This window comes from Eurosta solidaginis, chromosome 2, assembly GCF_040869045.1.
Source record: "Eurosta solidaginis isolate ZX-2024a chromosome 2, ASM4086904v1, whole genome shotgun sequence".
Classification (NCBI taxonomy): Eukaryota; Metazoa; Arthropoda; class Insecta; order Diptera; family Tephritidae; genus Eurosta; species Eurosta solidaginis.
This window is the reverse complement of record NC_090320.1, coordinates 57,347,311-57,365,902: the sequence shown is the minus strand read 5'-3', so window position 1 is coordinate 57,365,902 and position 18,592 is coordinate 57,347,311. Positions and strand designations below refer to the sequence as shown.

At 40.5% G+C, this 18,592-nt stretch overlaps 1 protein-coding gene across 1 annotated transcript; it reads left to right on the top strand.

The window, feature by feature from the left end:
* The first annotated feature begins 16,840 nt into the window (after window positions 1-16,840).
* On the top strand, window positions 16,841-18,528 carry LOC137242142 (uncharacterized). The gene has a single exon (XM_067769508.1). It carries the CDS (start codon window positions 17,233-17,235, stop codon window positions 18,184-18,186), a length of 954 nt encoding a protein of 317 aa, XP_067625609.1. The 5' UTR covers window positions 16,841-17,232; the 3' UTR covers window positions 18,187-18,528.
* The last annotated feature ends 64 nt before the right edge of the window (window positions 18,529-18,592 follow it).

The following is an 18,592-nucleotide window of genomic DNA, read 5'->3' as shown; positions in this document are numbered from 1 at the left end:
ATCAACATAGTCCAGCGAATTAAAACGCAGCGGCTGCGCTGGCTAGGCCATGTTATGCGAATGAAAGATGATGCTCCGGCCAAGAAAGTGTTTCTATCGGAACCCTCCTATGGAAGCAGAGGTAGAGGGCGTCCCCACTCCGTTGGAAGGACCAGGTGGAAAACGATTTAAACTCCCTTGGTGTGACCAATTGGCGCCGGTTGCCGGGGCGAAGGAACGACTGGCGCGCCTTGTTGGACGGCCATAACCGTTTAGACGGTTAGCGCCAATTAAGTAAGTAAGTAAGTATAACCATGAAACCATAACCAGATAAAACAACTGATCGAAACTACCTTATGGAAATCAATGTAATCGATTAATGGTGCCATACCATAACGCTAACGCCATAACTATACCATAGCCAACCAATTGGTTTTTGGTGTCTCGCCATATCCATAACCTAAAAATATTTAAGTAGGTGAATTTAAAAACTTTTTGTATATTTTATTCATTGTTTTGTATACGCTATGACTAAGAGACTTAGTTTTTGTGGAATATGTTTGTAATTTTTTGCGTTTTCTTCATTTTTATGAAATTTTCAGGATTTTTAGGTTAAGGCACCATTAATCGATCACATTGGAGATGGATATGGATATGGGTATGTTTACAACTATGGCGTTAGGGTTAAGGAAGTTTAATTATCCTTTTAAACTTTATATGGTCTGCTACCCAGCTATGTACAGTATGTCTTATATAAACCCTCATATTTGCCATATCAGTAAGAAAAGTATCCCTTATAAATTTGAAAACTTTCCATTATATTATACAGGCCAAATGGAGAAACTTGAGGGATAAAATGCGTATGAGTTTTGTATGCTATAGCGCTCTCACTTTAACACCTAATACGTCAGGGATATATAAAGAATAGTCTATGGCATTAAATATGGATGGTATAAGCCATTATATAAGTGATTGTTACAAGAATTGTATATGTGTTTTATAAGGGAATATATAACCAATTAAAGAAGGAATTATGTATGCTATTAAATGAGGGACTATATAAGCAACCAAATAAGGTATTATTAAATGATTAAATAAGAATTATACATTACCCTGGAATACTTCCCAATTCTCGTCATCAAGAAAACAATGGGGTAAAGTATATAAAATTATAAAAGTCCATTAAGTTTATATACCATATAAAGCTCACAAAATTATATGAAAGATTTTATTATTCATGAGGTTTATATGTATATGGTGCTTCTATAATTTTACACAAACACCCTTAACATTTTATAAACTTGAATTTTATAAGTATATTGATTAAATTTTTTTCTATAACTACTAACTTTAAACAGCATAACATAAAAATTAATTTTTTCAACTTTTTTACATCTATCGCTTATCTAAAGTAAGTTATGACAAAAACAAACAGAACAGAGGTATCTTATAGATGACATTATGATATATCTTTTAATATTTCATTTAATATTTTTATCATGGGTTTTACATTTTCTTTGAGTATAGTATATATGTACATTTGAAAAGAAATTTATGACTTTGACAGGAATGTTCGAATCTTAATTATGAATCAAAATAATTATAGCTATTTATAGTCTACAAAAATACATAACTTTCTATTCACAAGTTGTTGGATCCGTTTGTTTCAATTCCACTTTTGATGTAACGTAGTATTACACTTCAAATATATACAAGTAAGTACATGTGTATATAAATAATATGCTATTATAATATTAAAAATGTACATAGTAATATTAGTATATGTATATGCTTTTGATATGCTTCGAGGCAGTTTATGCGTATTTTATAACAGTTGGAAACAAATTTTGAAGGGTGGAATGATTTTTGATTACTTTCAACGCAATACGATTCGCAACAAAATCAATGCAGCAACAGAACCATCGGCAGCAGCAACAAAACAAACACCAGCAAAACCAACAGCAGCAGTAACAATCTAATATTTTTAGATATATATCAAAATTTTACTTTTTCGATAGCAAAAACTTCTTTTGATGATACCGATTATGACTTAATTCGAAGCTTTTTCTTAACGCCTTTTCGAACTTATTTCGACCTTCAATCGCGAAAACCTCTAAAAGGAGGAGAAACAAGTTAATAAAAGTAGTTACAATAAATAACAGCTAAACCTCTATTACCGTACAAAACTTGGTTGAATAGTTTCAATTGCGTCAAAGCCCTTTTCTCCTTCCTTTCATCCAAGTTAAACAAAAAAGCTAGGTCGTCGGTAATGACCCTGCGGAAAACCTAATCAACTGTTCCGATGCTGCCTTTAATTCGGACCAAGTAAACTTTCTGCAAAAATATTTAAAAAATAAAATATCTTTTGAAAGTATTATTATTTCTTTCACCATTGATTCGAAGTATTCTTGCCTTTCCAGCTTTTCTTCAACGTCTATAGCTGCATCAATACTGACTAAAGGCAATGTTGCAGCGATCTCTATTTGCAGTTCGTCTTGAAGTTCGCCTGTCAGACGACCAACCGAACGTAGTACTTTGGCTACCAATACTTTACATTCGCGGATGGATTTGTTCTGTGCCATTAGTGTTGCCTGATCGCAAGCTTTCTCGACATTTTGTAGGCGTTTGGTTGTTTCCTGTTGCGGTTGTTGTTGTTGTAGCGATAAGGTTGCTCCCCGAAGGCTTTGGGGAGTGTTATCGATGTGATGGTCCTTTGCCGGATACAAATCCGGTACGCTCCGGTACCACAGCACCATTAAGGTGCTAGCCCGACCATCTCGGGTACGATTTATGTGGTCACATTAAACCTTCAGGCCTACCCCTCCCTCTCCATCCCCAAGTTCCATGAGGAGCTTGGGGTCGCCAGAGCCTCGTCTGTTAGTGAAACAGGATTCGCCGCGGATAGGTGAGGTTGGAGAAGCTATATATTGTGCTGGCAACCTGAAGGGTTGCGCTACACAGCCCCATGAATCTGGTATTTTAGTCGCCTCTTACGACAGGCATACCTATCGCGGGTATATTCTGACCCCCTAACCCGCTGCTGCTCGCCCCCACGCCGCCACCAACTCATACGGCTGCTCCCACTCATACCTACAACCTCCGTAGTAGAGTCGGGAACAATGCCGAGCATCAGCCCCTGCCACCGTCTTCTTCCCCATCTTTTCCGGCAGCAAATGTGTAGGTCAGGGAAACATACTCTTAGTCCCTACCTCCCTTTGCACCGTTTTCCAGCACAGAATATACATGTTTGCGACATCCGCCCAATGCAGCTCCTGCCATGGATGGTGCCACTTTCCTAGATGATCTGGTCTCCGCGACGGCAACCCCGACGGGTTTCATTGCGCCATTTTGCCAGGCCGCATACCCAAATACACCGGGTACCCCAATGCTTACCCAAGGACGTCCAGTCCCAGGGCCACAACAGCAGTTGCGTCCTAGCCTTCCACAACCCAAGCGTAGTCACCCGTCACTTACTCCCAGAGTGGCGACGTCTCCCCCTATGCACTTCAGAATTCTGCAGCTAAACTGTAATGGATTAACTGGGAATATCACGCAGATAGTCGATTTCATGAAGCGGCACAACATCCGCATTGCTGCAATTCAAGACACTAAACTTACTGCAAGATCTGCGCTGCATACCTGTTCTGGGTATAATGTCCACAGAAAAGGTCGCATGAGCGGAAATGGAGGCGGCCTCGCGTTTATCATACACCACTCTGTGCAATATCATATATTTGATCCCGGCATCGACCGCAGGGACAGTGTCTTAGAAGGTAAAGGCTTATCTGTCCGGTCAGGCGATGCTAACCTAGAAATCATCAACACCTACATCCCTCCTGCCACCTGTTGCCCCAGTGGATCCGCCCTAATATCAGCGCCTTACTCACTGGCAACAATCACATTATCTTAGGCGATTTCAATGCCCATCACGATCTATGGCATTTAAACTTGCGGGCTGACAGTAGGGGTGAGATGTTGGCGGATCAAATAAAGAAACGACGTTATCCACAATAAACGGAGACGCCCGCACACGTATGGTAGGAAGCTGTCACATTTTCGCCGGATATTTCAATCGTGAGCGCAGAACTCGTAAACTGCGTCAACTGGCAGCCGATGGTAACATTGGCATCCAACCACCTAGACTTATTTCGCTCGAGCGTACCGCCGACTTCATCGTTAAAGAAAAACGCACTTTCATAAACTTTAAAAAAGGAAAATGGGACGAATACAAATCCTTTACAGACAACCGCTTTGCTGCCCTCCCTATCCCGACTGATGCCCGCCAAGGGGAGCGTGCTTTCCGCAAGGTCATTGAATCTGCCTCGGCGCGTTTCATTCCCGTCGGTAGAATTCCCGAAATTCGGCCCACTTTCCGGAGGAGGCCGCAAATTTAGCGAGAGAACGTGACCTTATAAGACAGCTCGATCCCGGTGACCCCCAAATAAGGGATATAAACCAAGGCATCAGATTGCTTGTGGATGAACACAAGCGGGCGAAATGGGAGGAGCACCTAAGCGGTTTTAGCCTCCCTGCAGGTTTAGGTAAACTTTGGTCCACCGTAAAGTCCCTATCGAATCCATCTAGGCACAATGACAAAGTTTCCGTCACCTTTGGCGATAAAGTGCTGTCGGATGCGAAAAAATGCCCGAGCGCTTTCTGCCGATAATATATAATGCATTCTACGGTCGACAAAGATAGACAGAGGGCCAACAGACGCGCAAATAAACATAAATTCAGCGCGACGGCATAGCCATGCCGATGCTTAAAAGCCTAAGGAAAGAGGGTTTCAAATACTTAGCACATGTCTTCAACCTGTCTCTTTCCACCTTTGTCATACCCGAAAAATGGAAAATGGCCAAGGTGGTCCCGCTACTAAAGCCTGGGAAACCAGCTAACATAGGAGAGTCGTATCGCCCGATATCTCTCCTATCGCCAGTAGCCAAGACGCTTGAAGCCATTTTGCTCCCCTACTTCAAAGCAAATTTACAGCTAGCCTGTCATCAGCATGGCTTCAGAAAACTCCACAGCCCCACCACCGCGCTAAATGCCATCAGCACCCAGATAATTTGCGGTTTAAATCAAAACCCCCACCATACAACAGTACTCGTTGAGCTAGACCTATAAAAAGCTTTAGATACGGTCAACCATGGCACGTTACTGCAAGAGCTGGAAGGGTCTACTCTTCCCCCATGTCTTAAAAGGTGGACCGCAAATTATCTGGGTGGTCGGCAGGCATCGGTGCAATTTAGAAGTGAAACACCAAAACCAAGAAGAATTACACAAGGGGTGCCACAGGGTGGTGTCCTATCCCCACTTTTGTTTAATTTCTACATATCTAAGCTACCTCCGCGACCAAAAGGAGTTGCTATCGTTTCCTACGCCGATGACTGCACAATAATGGGCACAGGCCCAGGCCCACAGATCGATGAACTTTGCAACAGAATAAACGGCTACCTCCCTGATCTCTCCAGTTTTTTCGCCTCGCGAAACCTGGCATTATCACCGACTAAATCCTCCGCGACCTTATTTACAACATGGACGTCCCAAATGTCGACCATTTTGAACATCCACGTTGATGGCACTACGCTACCGACTGTCCTACACCCCAAAATCTTGGGTGTTACGTTTGATCAGGATCTACATTTTGGTGAGCACGCAGCCGCAATTGTTCCGAAAATCCAGAGCCGTAATAAAATCCTCAAGTCCCTTGCTGGCAGTGCTTGGGGAAAAGACAAAGAAACCCTCATTACCACATACAAAGCAATTGGTTTTTGGTTTTTCGCCATATCGATAACCTAAAAATATTTGAGTTGGTGAATTTAATAACTTTTTGTAGATTTTATTCATTTTTGTGGAATATGTTTGTAATTGTTTGCGTTTTCTTCATTTTTATGAAATTTTCACGATTTTTAGGTTAAGGCACCATTAACCGATCACATTGGAGATGGATATGGATATGGGTATGGTTACAACTATGGCGTTAGGGTTAAGGAAGTTTAATTTGGTCTTAAACAAGCAATCTGAAAACGGTTCCTGTTAAAAGTTCGGAATTTAACAAAACTGCACTTACAGATAAAGGCGGTGACACAATGACATTTTGCATATAGATGCGTTTAACACATGCTTATGCATTCCAATAACATCGCCACAATCAACCAAGACGTTGCGTTTGTAAATATGAAGGAACTTCAGACGTGGCAATTGAAATTTATTACGCCCTGCCCATTCACATACAAAATTTCGCGAAGCACTGTTGTAAACATTCTCCCTATACAACAAAAATACTTGCTAACGTATTTTGCGTCGTATTCGATTGTTATATTGCAGTTTTTAATTGTGAAAAATGTTAGAAAATTTATCAACCAGTGGGAAAAATAATTTCACTTGCAAGGTGTGCCAACATCCTTAGCCAATGCAAATGTCAAATTCTTCTTCTTATGATTTGCTTGAAACAAAATTGGGGCATTGGCTACTTTTCAATATCAGATGGCGCCAGTGTCGCTCATTCTACCGTTCTCCATAAAAATACGTGCAATCTACTCATAATGCATAAGCATGTGTTGATACCCTAGAGACTACGAATTATAACTGCTACAATGCATTTGTATTTTGATTGTATCGACGTTTATTTCTATGAAATGAATACATTGTACATTTTAAATGAGATTTAAATTAAATTTCACGAATTTTACTTACCGCGGTTCCGTCTCCATCGGCTTTGAATCAACGAATGACGATGGAAAGAGAACCGAGGTTTATGGAGTTGCCACTCTAAGAAGTGTGTACAATATTTGAATCGCAACCGTCGAAATATGATTGACGCCGTGCTGTATCTAAGAGTCATTCCGCGACACCCCATCCCCCGTGAATCGTTCTGATTCACTACTTTCCAAGTGCAGAACGGCTAACTTAGATGCAGCACGTCGTATGATGCCTCCTCCAGCCACGCGTACATCAGCTTGTCGGACCACTCCATCTTTACCAGGGTACATGCGTTCCACCACGCCTCGACACCATTGCCTTCTTGGTACGTTTGCGTCACACACGAAGACTACGTCACCTTCCTTTAGTGGTTCAGTGAGGTTGCACCATTTAGTACGACGAGTAAGTGTAGGCAAATATTCAGCAATCCACCTCTTCCAAAAATGGTCACGAAGTTGGCGGGCAATTCGCCATTGTTTACGCAGACTACAAATCTTTTCTGGTTCGGCGTAAGCGCTCGGCGTCTGAGCGGTGTTGGTGGTTCCAAGTAAGAAATGGTTCGGTGTAAGAGGCTCGTCTTGGTCGGCGGTGATAGGTAATTGGGTCAACGGCCTTGAATTCACAACATTTTCTGCTTCAATAAGAAAGCACTGAAGTGTGTTCTCCCTTGGTGCGACTTCCTTAAGCGTTTGGCGTAACACACGTTTGACGCTTTGAACCATACGTTCCATATGCCCCCTTCTGACGGGTTGATAGGGCAATTAAAAAGCCATTCTACGCCTCTTGTTCCCAGCTCGTCCTGAACTCGGCCACAATCAAATACTTCTGAGAATCGTTTTGCTTCTTGGTTTGCGCCAACGAAATTTTTAGCATTGTCAGTTCTTAGTCTAACTGGTACACCGCGCCTGTTAGTAAAGTTTCGTATGGCCGTGATACATGCGTCTGTACTTAAATCAAATGCAATCTCCAGATGGACTGCTCTCACCGTGAGACATGTGAAGAGAGCCACCCAACGTTTCTCCTGGCGACGACCGATAGTGACATTAACAGGGCCAAAATAATCCAAACCAGTATATGTGAATGGCCTGATGAAAGGTGTTAGGCTATCCTCTGGCAACGGACCCATGATTGGCGTAACGGGCATCGTTTTGTGGTGCGCCAATATGCTACGGCTGCGAAGGCGTCCTCGCTGGCGTCCACGAAAACATGAAGTTGGAATTGCTGTGGCACACCATTTCGGAAATAATGCCGTGGAATCTTTATTTCCATCACGTCAGGAATAATTTGACGCCAGCAATCCCATGCAGTAGCTATATCATCCGGCAACGGGGCATCCCATTGTAACTGTTGTCTCCACACTTCGCGCATGATCAGTTTAGCAGCGATTGTGATATGGCTCAGGAATCCAAGGGGATCAAATATAGACATAATTATGCTCAATAATTCCCTTTTTGAAGGGCGTCGCTCGCCGCATACTACTCTTTCGTCTACGTTGTTGAACTTTAATTGAAATAAGAAGTTATCAGTTGAGGGTCGCCAAGCCATCCCTAAGACCTTTTCTGTGGACGTTCCATTCTTATTAACAATTGGGATTGTGGCTTCCACGCCATCAAGGGCTGCGAGTACTTCTGGCGAATTTGATGTGAAGTTTCGTAGTTCAAACCCAGCACCACGGGGAATGCCTCTTACCCTTCGTGATACGGAAATGGCTTCTTCTACGTTGCCGAAGCTGTCGACAAAGTCGTCTACGTAATGGTACTCCAGGATTGCCTTCACAGCTCGAGCGGAATTGTTGGAGTGCTCCAGAGCATTCAGCGTTTTGATGTACTGTGCAGCGCAAGGCGAACACGCTGCCCCAAATGTCTTCGCTTTCATCTCGTAGACGTCTGGATTTCTTGAGGCATCGCCATCGCGCCATAAAAACCTTTGGGCGCATCTGTCCTCCTCTCGAATCATAATCTGATGGAACATTTCCTTGATGTCCCCACACACGGCTATGGCTCCTTCACGGAAATGAAATAGAACGGTTGGTAGCGCTTGATAACATTGAGGCCCCTTCAGAAGCTGCGAGTTAAGGGACATGCCCTGTATTTCTGCGGCGGCGTCGAATACGAGACGAAGTTTAGCTGGTTTATTTGGATTGACCACTCCAAAGTGTGGCAAGTACCACGTCTTATTATTTGTTCTTGTGGCTTCGTCGGACGTCAACTTTCGCGCGTAATCTTTCGCGACATATGAGGCAATGATATTTTTGTATGCGTCGGCGAAAGTGTCATCACGCTGCATTTTTTTCTATGCTTATCAATCGTTTCTCGGCCAAATCGTAGCTATCCGGCATTTTAATGAAGTCTTGCTTCTACAACAAACCCGTTTCAAACCGCCCATTCACTCGGCGCGTTGTTGCATCTAGAATAGTTCTAGCGCGCAAGTCAGCTGCACTGTCAATTACTGGTGCTGCCTTCACTCCAAAGTTCTCTATTTCAAAGTATTCTGCAATCATATCGTGCGTCGTTTGATCTGATGTAGGTGTCGTAAGTAAACATATCTGCGCTCTCGCAGCAATCTCCGTGCTTGGTCCAAAAACTGTCCAACCAAGTTCAGTATTAGTGGCATACGGCCCAGTGCAATTTATTTTTATTATTTCGGAAGGTAAACCCAACTGGCAGTGGTCAAGTCCTATCAAGAGCTTTGGCACTGCTCCATTATATGGTTCCAGTGGTAATTTCCTCGTACCACTAGCAGAGTACAATAAGTCGGCCTCCTTCAGAGTTTGCGCAGGAAGGTTTAAATTTAACACGCTGTAAACGTTAGACAATTTGTGTTTCTTTTTCTTACCAATTCCACTGACGAAAAGGTCTACCACTACACTTGGCTCCTGAGCTATCTTCCCTCCGAACCATTGTACGTTTAGGTTGTGCTTCTCACCTTGCAAACCTAGTTCCTTACAGAGGTCGTTATCAATTAGCGTGACGGCTGATCCTTCATCCAACAATGCGAAGGTATCGATGGACTTTCTTTGACCATGCACTGTTACGGGTAATATGCGAAACAATAGCTTTCGTTCACCTTTAGTGTCAGAACAGCTCAAAATAGGTTTGTTTTGAGTAACCGCTTGCTCCCCGCTTTGCACAGTGGAGGAGTTCTTCGGTGGCGTTTGAGTTTAATCGTTGTCGTGCAGCATTTTATGGTGCATCCTTTGGCATCCATCAATATGACATGGTTTACGGCGACGACACTCCCGAGTTGTGTGCCCTTGACTAAGGCACGAGAAACACAGCCGACAACGCTTGACTTCTTTCCATCTATCGGCCGTAGTTGACTCACGAAGACGTTGACATTCAGCAGTTTTATGCGCATTATAGCATACAGCGCATTTCAGTTGTAGCGATTGTGACTCATCCGGTACATGAGCCTGCTGCTGCTCGTTAAAGCTTTCGTTTTGCTTTCCTGAAACATGTAAGACTGGTCGACGTTTTGATGGCTCATATTTTTCATAGTCCTGCACTGTACGGATCAAGTTTGCTGTTTGTGTCAACCATTCACTAAAGTGTACCACGGTTGCATACGGTTGGATTGCTAGTGAATATTTGGCCCACTCAATCTTTTTTATCATTGGCAACTTGCCAACCAGTTCTTCTATCAGTGTTGGATTGGCAACGTGAAGTTGCCCGTTCGCTGACTGCAAAAATGCCACGAGGTTCTTAACTTTTGTAGCGAATGGCACCAGCTTTACAATACTGTTTTCTGATATAGGTGGTATTTCCCTAATTTGGTACAGCTGACTTCGAATCAGTTGCTCGGGGCGTCCAAATTGAAAACGCAGCTGTTCGATAATCGCTACAACATTATCTGGGTGTATTAATAGTGATTTGACGGATTCTCGAGCTTCTCCCTTTAAAGATTTTTGCAATCGCTGGATGTTTTCGAGGTTACTGTAGCCATATGCTGCGGTCGTTTGTTGAAATGCTGTGAAAAACACTGGCCAGTCCTCCGCGTGACCACTAAACTCAGGTAGGTCTTGTAACTTACGTAAAACCATTAATCCCCCTATCTGGTGGCCATAGGGGTTTGCATGTGAAGGGTTGACTGCACCCAAAGGATTATGAACTGACGAATATACGAGTGGTGTTTCTGTTACGTTCGCTGGTGGTACTTCAGGAATTCCCATGGACGACTGAGGTCTATTAATTTCTTGACCAGTTGAGACATTGGTAGAATAACATGGTGACTGTGTGAGGACGGCACTCATAGAAACGGCGGCATTATGGCTGGCTCCACCATTATACACTGTAGAAGTTGTAGCAGCGGTTGATTTATTATTTTGATGCCCAAATGTGGCATACTGGCATGAGGTGTTAGGTGAGGCGGCAGCAAAGCTAGAATGATTTATGGCAGTAATAGGAGCAGGTGATACTATGACAGGGCCAGCTGTAGGCTGGAGGGCTGTGAAGGGATGACGAACGGCGTTAGGCGAGATAGCCGGTGGCATGTAACTCATCCCGACTGGCGTTTGGGTGAGATATGCATCAGGTGCAATGCCTGTGCTAGTGGGATCTAAGCCAACGGCTGATGTGTTGGTATAAATTACGGCAGAACTTGAATGCATATCCGTAGTAACAGCAGGGGCGGCAGATGCTGTCACTTTATTTCTTGCGGCTGAGGCGTACTGAAGCGCTACTTTGAGTGCTTCTTGTTGAAATTCGCTTTCAATATATCTTAGCTATATCGAGTTTATTCTCCAATGCAATAATTTGTTCCTGGAAGGCTTTAATTGTACGCTCTTCGTCATTATCTGTGTCTACGATGTAAGCTGAACTTGCTGTGCCGGCGCTAGCTGCGCCGTTGACTGCAACATTTTCTTGGTCTTTTTCTGCTTCACCGCTGGCTGCGCTGTTAGCATTTGAGGCATTGTGGAAATTTCCAGAATTCATCTGAAAATTTGTGCTTTGTTTGTTGGTGTGTGTTAATTCGTAACACGAATATAAATGGCTGCTTCGATATTATATTGCATACAAATGGACGCGAAATAAAATTGTTGATTCCCTAAAGACTACGAATTATAACTGCTACAATGCATTTGTATTTTGATTGTATCGACGTTTATTTCTATGAAATGAATACATTGTACATTTTAAATGAGATTTAAATTAAATTTCACGAATTTTACTTACCGCGGTTCCGTCTCCATCGGCTTTGAATCAACGAATGACGATGGAAAGAGAACCGAGGTTTATGGAGTTGCCACTCTAAGAAGTGTGTACAATATTTGAATCGCAACCATCGAAATATGATTGACGCCGTGCTGTATCTAAGAGTCATTCCGCGACAGCATGTGTTAAACTCATCTATATGAAAAACTGCTTATGTGTCAGAGCTGTAATTGCAGTTCGGTAGCAAAAAGGATGAGGTAAAAGGCCAATAACAATGCTAATTAGGAAGAAATATTGGTTTTTTATTTTTCTTAAGTGCAATCGAATAAAATTTTCGTTATAAATGTGGGATTGCAACTCTGACCTAAGCGACCCTGATAAAAAGTGACTCTGAGACTCAACGAAAACTTGACCAACGCTTAATAACTAACGGACGAATGGACGATCAAGAAATACCGAAAGGACAGTTGAATTAAAGCACTCGAAACGGACGGACGCGTTTAACATGCGCACGGCTACTTAGCCTTGAAAATAACTATTGTTTAATAACTAAAGTTGATTAAAATATTGAACGTTTGTGTAAAAATAAAACCTACAACTATGTTTGAACTTACATGCGAAATTAAAATCTAAGCAACTATTACTATTCTAAAACTAAACTTAATCTACAACTATTTGTAAAAACTAAACCTAATTAACAATTAATAAACACAATAAATATTGAACTACAAATTGGGGGCTCAACCAAAGTCAGATGCTCCGCTAGTTTGTGAAAAGGCTGGAAAAATTCGCCATCATGCGAAAATTGTGAAACAGCAATTTTTTTATGTCAACTGTACGCAGAGCAGAGACGCTAGCAATTTCAAGGCAAGTGCGCCAGCAGATCAAAGGAGGAATCCAACAACAACAACAAATTCCCAAAAATTCTTAAGTGGAAGAAGCATATGAAAGTAGAGCGGAGTACAAGAAGTTGCAGCTAAGTGAACGTTGTATTTTAGTAGAAATAGTAGTAGTAGAAATGAAATTTTTATAAATAAACGTTAATATGAAATTGTAAAGTTTAAAAGATTTAAGTTGTGAGAAAAGAAGCTCATTAAAGTAGCGAGTTTCTAAATCAAAATTAAAAAGTGGAAAAGTTGAAAAGGGAAATATACAGGTATCAATTTGAGTAGAGAAACCGAGAAAAGTATATTGATGTAAAGAAGAGAGAAAACAAGAATGTACAAACTAGCGAGAATATGCATAGTTATGTGAAAATATCAGGGATGCACCTTAACGTTAAGCTAATCGTTTATCAAAAAATTTCCACCGTTTCCGTTGAAACACTTCGAAATATTATCGATAAAGAAATTATCAAGATAAATTGTATCTCGTTTTTAACCGAAACGAAAAGCTTTCGTTAACGGTAAAAACGTTAACAAAAACGTGATACTTAAAGTTTGAATTGTGCTGGCAATGCTATAGCCATGGTGAAGCCAGTAAGGTGCTAACAGCGAGCGGACATACACACGAACTCCATGTAATTTGTTTGTGTAATTCGTTGGTGGTAATGTCAAAATACTCTGAGAAATGTTCGTACTGTCAAAATTCATGAGAAAAGTTGCAATCAGCTTGGCTAATGCCTTCACCTTTAATGACTCCGCCATCAATCAGCTTTGCCAGCATAGTTTGAAATTAATAATCAACATAAACGATTTGATTTCGTTTTGATATGGCAGAAAACGAAGCAAAATCACTTCGTTAATTTGACGTTCTTAACGTTAATAAACGAAACGAAATGACTTTGTTTCGTTTATTAACGTTAATTATCGTAACGAAATGATATCGGTTCGTTGGTTAAGCATGCCTGGAAAATATAGAAGAAATTTGTGAATGTAATGAAGACGTAGATCAAAACGCGTAGTTAGAAAGAGAAGTTAAAGTGTCATAATAAAATATAGCTGAACTATAGGGCGAATAAAGTTTTGTGCTGAAGAAAGCAAATAATAACAAAAGTTAGAGTAAATAAGAAGTATCAATAATTTTCAACAAGAAAATGGCTAAGAAAGAAGAAAAGTAAAAACAAAATTCTTATTAGAATTCAAACAGATATTAAACATTGCCTTAAATTTCGCTTAACCAAACACTGTAGTTTAGTAAGATCGATAAGATATTAAAAAATAACAATAATTTAAGTATTTTTAAAAAAATAATTTTTTTTTCTCCATTCACATCTATCTTGGGCGCAACTGACACTATGGACGTACAAACGATTACACCATTAACAGTGGACGGACTGAAGGAAAAGTTGACAGAGTTAGGGTTGAGTACAATGGGACGAAAGGTTGAATTACAAACCAGGTTGCTCCAGCATTTCAATTTGTATAACGACGGGGCATCCGGCTCAGATAATGGTTCTTTATATGGAGATGCAACCGGTGTTCCCCAACAACTATCGACTGTTCAGCCATCACATTTACATTGCTTGATATAGAGGACTCGATGGGCCATTTTACGGGGGTAGGTTATCCGAGTATAGATCAATGGGTGAGGGATTTTGAAGATAATGCGTTCACTCTTGGTTGGAACGAATTGCAAAAATTTGTTTATGCAAGGCAGTTGTTAAAAGGAGATGCCAGAGCTTTTGTTAGAAGCCAATCTAACATCGGCGACTGGAAATCGTTGAAAGAAGCACTAAATCTAGAATTCGGTAAAAAATTGTCAGCTGTCGAAGTCCATACGATGTTAAAAAATCGGAGGAAGAAACCATCGGAAACCTTACGAGATTATTTCTATTGTCTAATGGAGATAGGGAATGCTATTAGCCTTGATGAGGAGAGTTTAGTCGAATATTTTGTTGAGGGTATCCCGGATTCTTGGCAGAGCAAGTCAATCCTGTATCAGGCACAGACAGTCGAAGGACTTAAGGTTAATTTAAAACTGTACGAAAAAATGAAAAATTCTAAGGCGCAGAGTTATTCGAAGGCAGGTCATCAAACCTCTGTAGTGGGTGGTAAAACACAGGAAACCAAGCAAACAAGCGACTCTTCATGTTTTAAATGTGGTGCAAAAGGGCATTTGGCTAAGACTTGCGATTTGAAGGATTTTAAGTGTTTTAAATGTAATCAGATTAGTCATCGCGCAGTCGAGTGTAAGAATAAAAAACCAGATGATACTAAAAAGGAAGCTTCACAGAAAGATAAGGATAGTTTGCACATGACTTCTGAATATGAAGTATTGACATTAACTCCATCGGGTAACCGAGTTTTTAAGGAATTGACCATTAACAATGTTACCATATCTGCTATAATCGATACAGGAAGTGACATCAGTGCTATACGTTATGATACGCTATTGATGTTAGATGGTATCGAACAGACCAACGAGGTCAAAAAGTTTACAGGAATCGGTGGCGCAACAATAACCACAATGAGTAGCTTCAAAAGAAAAGTCAAAATCGACGGAATTGACCTTAAAATTAAGTTTCACGTCGCGAGAGAGAGAGAGATATTTTATATAGTGCGGTTCTCGGAAATGACATTTTATACCTTTACTATATGATCTCTGAGGATGTTTGGGGATGGTTCAACATATTAGTGCATATTCATAGTCAAAATAAAATAGATTTTAAATTTAGTTGCAGCTTTTTGACATATTTTTCTATGAGCTATCTGTCAAAAAGTTGCAACTAAATTTAAAACCTGTTTTATTTTGACTATGACTATGCGCCATTTTGTTTTAAAACAGAATTTAGTTAAATTTTTTTCGATTATATCAAGGCGAATCTATACCAGGTGGTGGCAACGCGAATTCAACCAATTTGCCGTGCAGAAGAATGTCAAGTGAAAAGAAAATTTTCATTGATTTCGACAAGGCGAATCCATACCATGTGGTTGCAAAGCGAATTCAGCAATTCGCCGTGCAGATGAATGTCAAGTCAAAAAAATATTTTCATTCATTTTGATTAACTGACATTTTGTTGTACAAGGCTTTGTATGGAAAATTATCAAGAAGAAGCAATCAGCTGATGGGATAACACCACCTATACTGAATTCGCCTTGATGTCGAGTCAAAAGAAAATTTTCTTTGATTTCGATTAACTGACATGTTGCAGTACAAGGCGTTGTATGGAAAATTATCAAGAAGAAGCAATCAGCTGTTGGGATAACCTGGTATTGAATTCGCCTTGGATTTCGATTAACTGACATATTAGCCATCATCCGGTGGCAAAAGCCTGAGCCAAATAAATAATTTTGCTTGTAAATGCAACAACAACGATTTGAGCCAGATAAATCCAGATAGAAGTCTGGTTCAATTTGAGAGCCAGATAATTTGTTAATTACTTGTATTTAGTTTGGCAACGCTGCCTTTAATAAACCTACTTTTTCAAAAATATATGTCGCTGCTTAGCCTCTCGCCGAATGAGTTAAATGAAAAACAGAGGCGACATCTGCCTATCACATTTCACGTGTGCGAAAATATCACGACATCTGCTTCTCAAGTCTCTCAATGATCCAGAGCATTACCGTGAGAATTGAGCATGAGCCGGGGCTGCAAAACTCACTGGATGACGGCAATTGTTGTACAAGGCGCAAGGCGAATCCATACCAGGTGGTGGCAAAACGAATTCAATAAATTCGCCGTGCAGAAGAATGTCAAGTCAAAAGAAAATTTTGATTGAGTCCGATTAGCTGACATGTTGTAGTACAAGGCGTTGTATGGAAAATAATCAAGAAGAAGCAATTAGCTGTTGGGATAACAATACCTGGAAATGAATTCGCCTTGAATTATATCGTTTGTTGTGTGTCAAGGCGAATTCATTCCAGGTGGTGGCAAAGCGAATTCAACCAAATCACCGTGCAGAAGAATGTCAAGTCAAAAGAAAATTTTCATTGATTTCGATTAACTGACATATTGTTGTACAAGGCTTTGTATGGAAACTTATCAAGAAGAAGTTGGGATAACACCACCTCTACTGAATTCACCTTGGTTGTGTGTTGGAATACCGGGGATTAATTCCAACAAATATTTGGAGTGTCATCCCTTCATACTTTCACTGAACGCACTGCGTATGATAGGGAGGAAAAAAAAGAGAATGAAAATTTAGCAAAATCATCGGAAATTTTTGTGTCAAAAATCAACGTAATACAAGTTGTATTTCCTTATAACAAAAACAAAATTACGCATTTACGCAAATAGTATAGTGCTAAGAATGCAAAAATCAAACAAATAGTAATGCACAGCAATAGCAACAACAAAAAAGGCGGGGAATACATAATTTACCGATGTGAAAATAGAAAATATTAGCGGAAAAACGTATTACGGATCATCCATCATCTGTTTATGTACATTTTACAACAAAAAAAAGCACAAACTAAAACCAAGTGTATGTGCAAAGTATTTTAGCCACAACGATTGCAAAATGTCGGAAGAGATTGCAAGTGAAATGCTCATTAAGCTTGAAATCACTACACCCGAACTTGGGGATACTCAATTAGGAACGTTAAATCTAATTGACACCACAAATTTACCATTAAATTTGAATCCATTCTATGAAGATGAAACGATAACTACAGTATTGAATGTCGAAGATGAACCATTACTCGCCAATTCTTCAACAATACAACAACGTAATCAGCCCGGCTGTCGGCGTTGCAGACTGCGTAGACGTTCAGAGAGCGTTGCAGATGCGTATAAATTGGCGAATATGGCATTAAATACTGAATCCTCAGATGTAAATTGTTGGACACATTCTTCACTAGGAATACAACGGCAACCATTAAAACATGGACGCGGTATTTTGCGGCCTCCAGTGCTGCGTAAATTACAGAATCTTCAAAAGCTTCTTGAGGTGTTACCTGTTACAGAAAATGAACAGCCAACGGCGAACGGAAACAATGCAAGCATTCTAACAAGAAGTAAATTAGTCGCATCGAATACAACAAATCGTGGTATATGTGATTTCCGTGATTTAGTTCAAGAGTGTCAGAATTTATTAGAAATTGAGAATAATTTAAGAGAACGTTTTGGCTTAGTAAGCCCAGATCAACGTATATCTAAGAATTTTACAGCTATGCAATTGTCCTCTTCGTCGCCAAAAAGTCTATTTAATAAAAAACAGGAAACCAAGATTAACATTTTTAGCACAGCACAACGATCTTCGCCAGAACGAAATATTGCAGCTAGTTCATCGCGCTCAACGGCTGCTAGCACTTCGTGTTCGCAACAAGCTGGTAATAGTGCAGTCGCTGCTGCAGTATCCAGTAGCAATGGAAGTGGTGATGATGTTACCATTGATGAACTCGCTAGCTATTTTGACACATTTGTACATATACCGAAGAAGATGTCAACAATGGCTGAAATGATGTATATATGAAGAAATACATTGTGCATGCATGCATAGTAGATAAGTATTTGGAGCAGGCATTCGGATCATGCACATTTTCACAAATAGACACCGCTTTTGTGCAGCGGCTGTCAGGAATGAACAAAATCTGGAATGGGATTTGCGAACGCGAATGCCAATTAAGTCACGATTTTATCAAAGTATTCAACTTATGCGAATCCTTAAAACCTACATTTTTTCCATGTATGTTTTTATAAATATGAAAATTGGATTTGTATAATATTAATAGATGGATTTGTTTTTTATTACACATGTACATTAACCCATACATGTTGTATGTATGTAGCTAAAAATAAACAATGCTAAGCAGTATGATTTATGTTTTTTGTAGTCGGATTTAAAATGCTTAGAGATTTGGACTCAACTGGCGACTCTT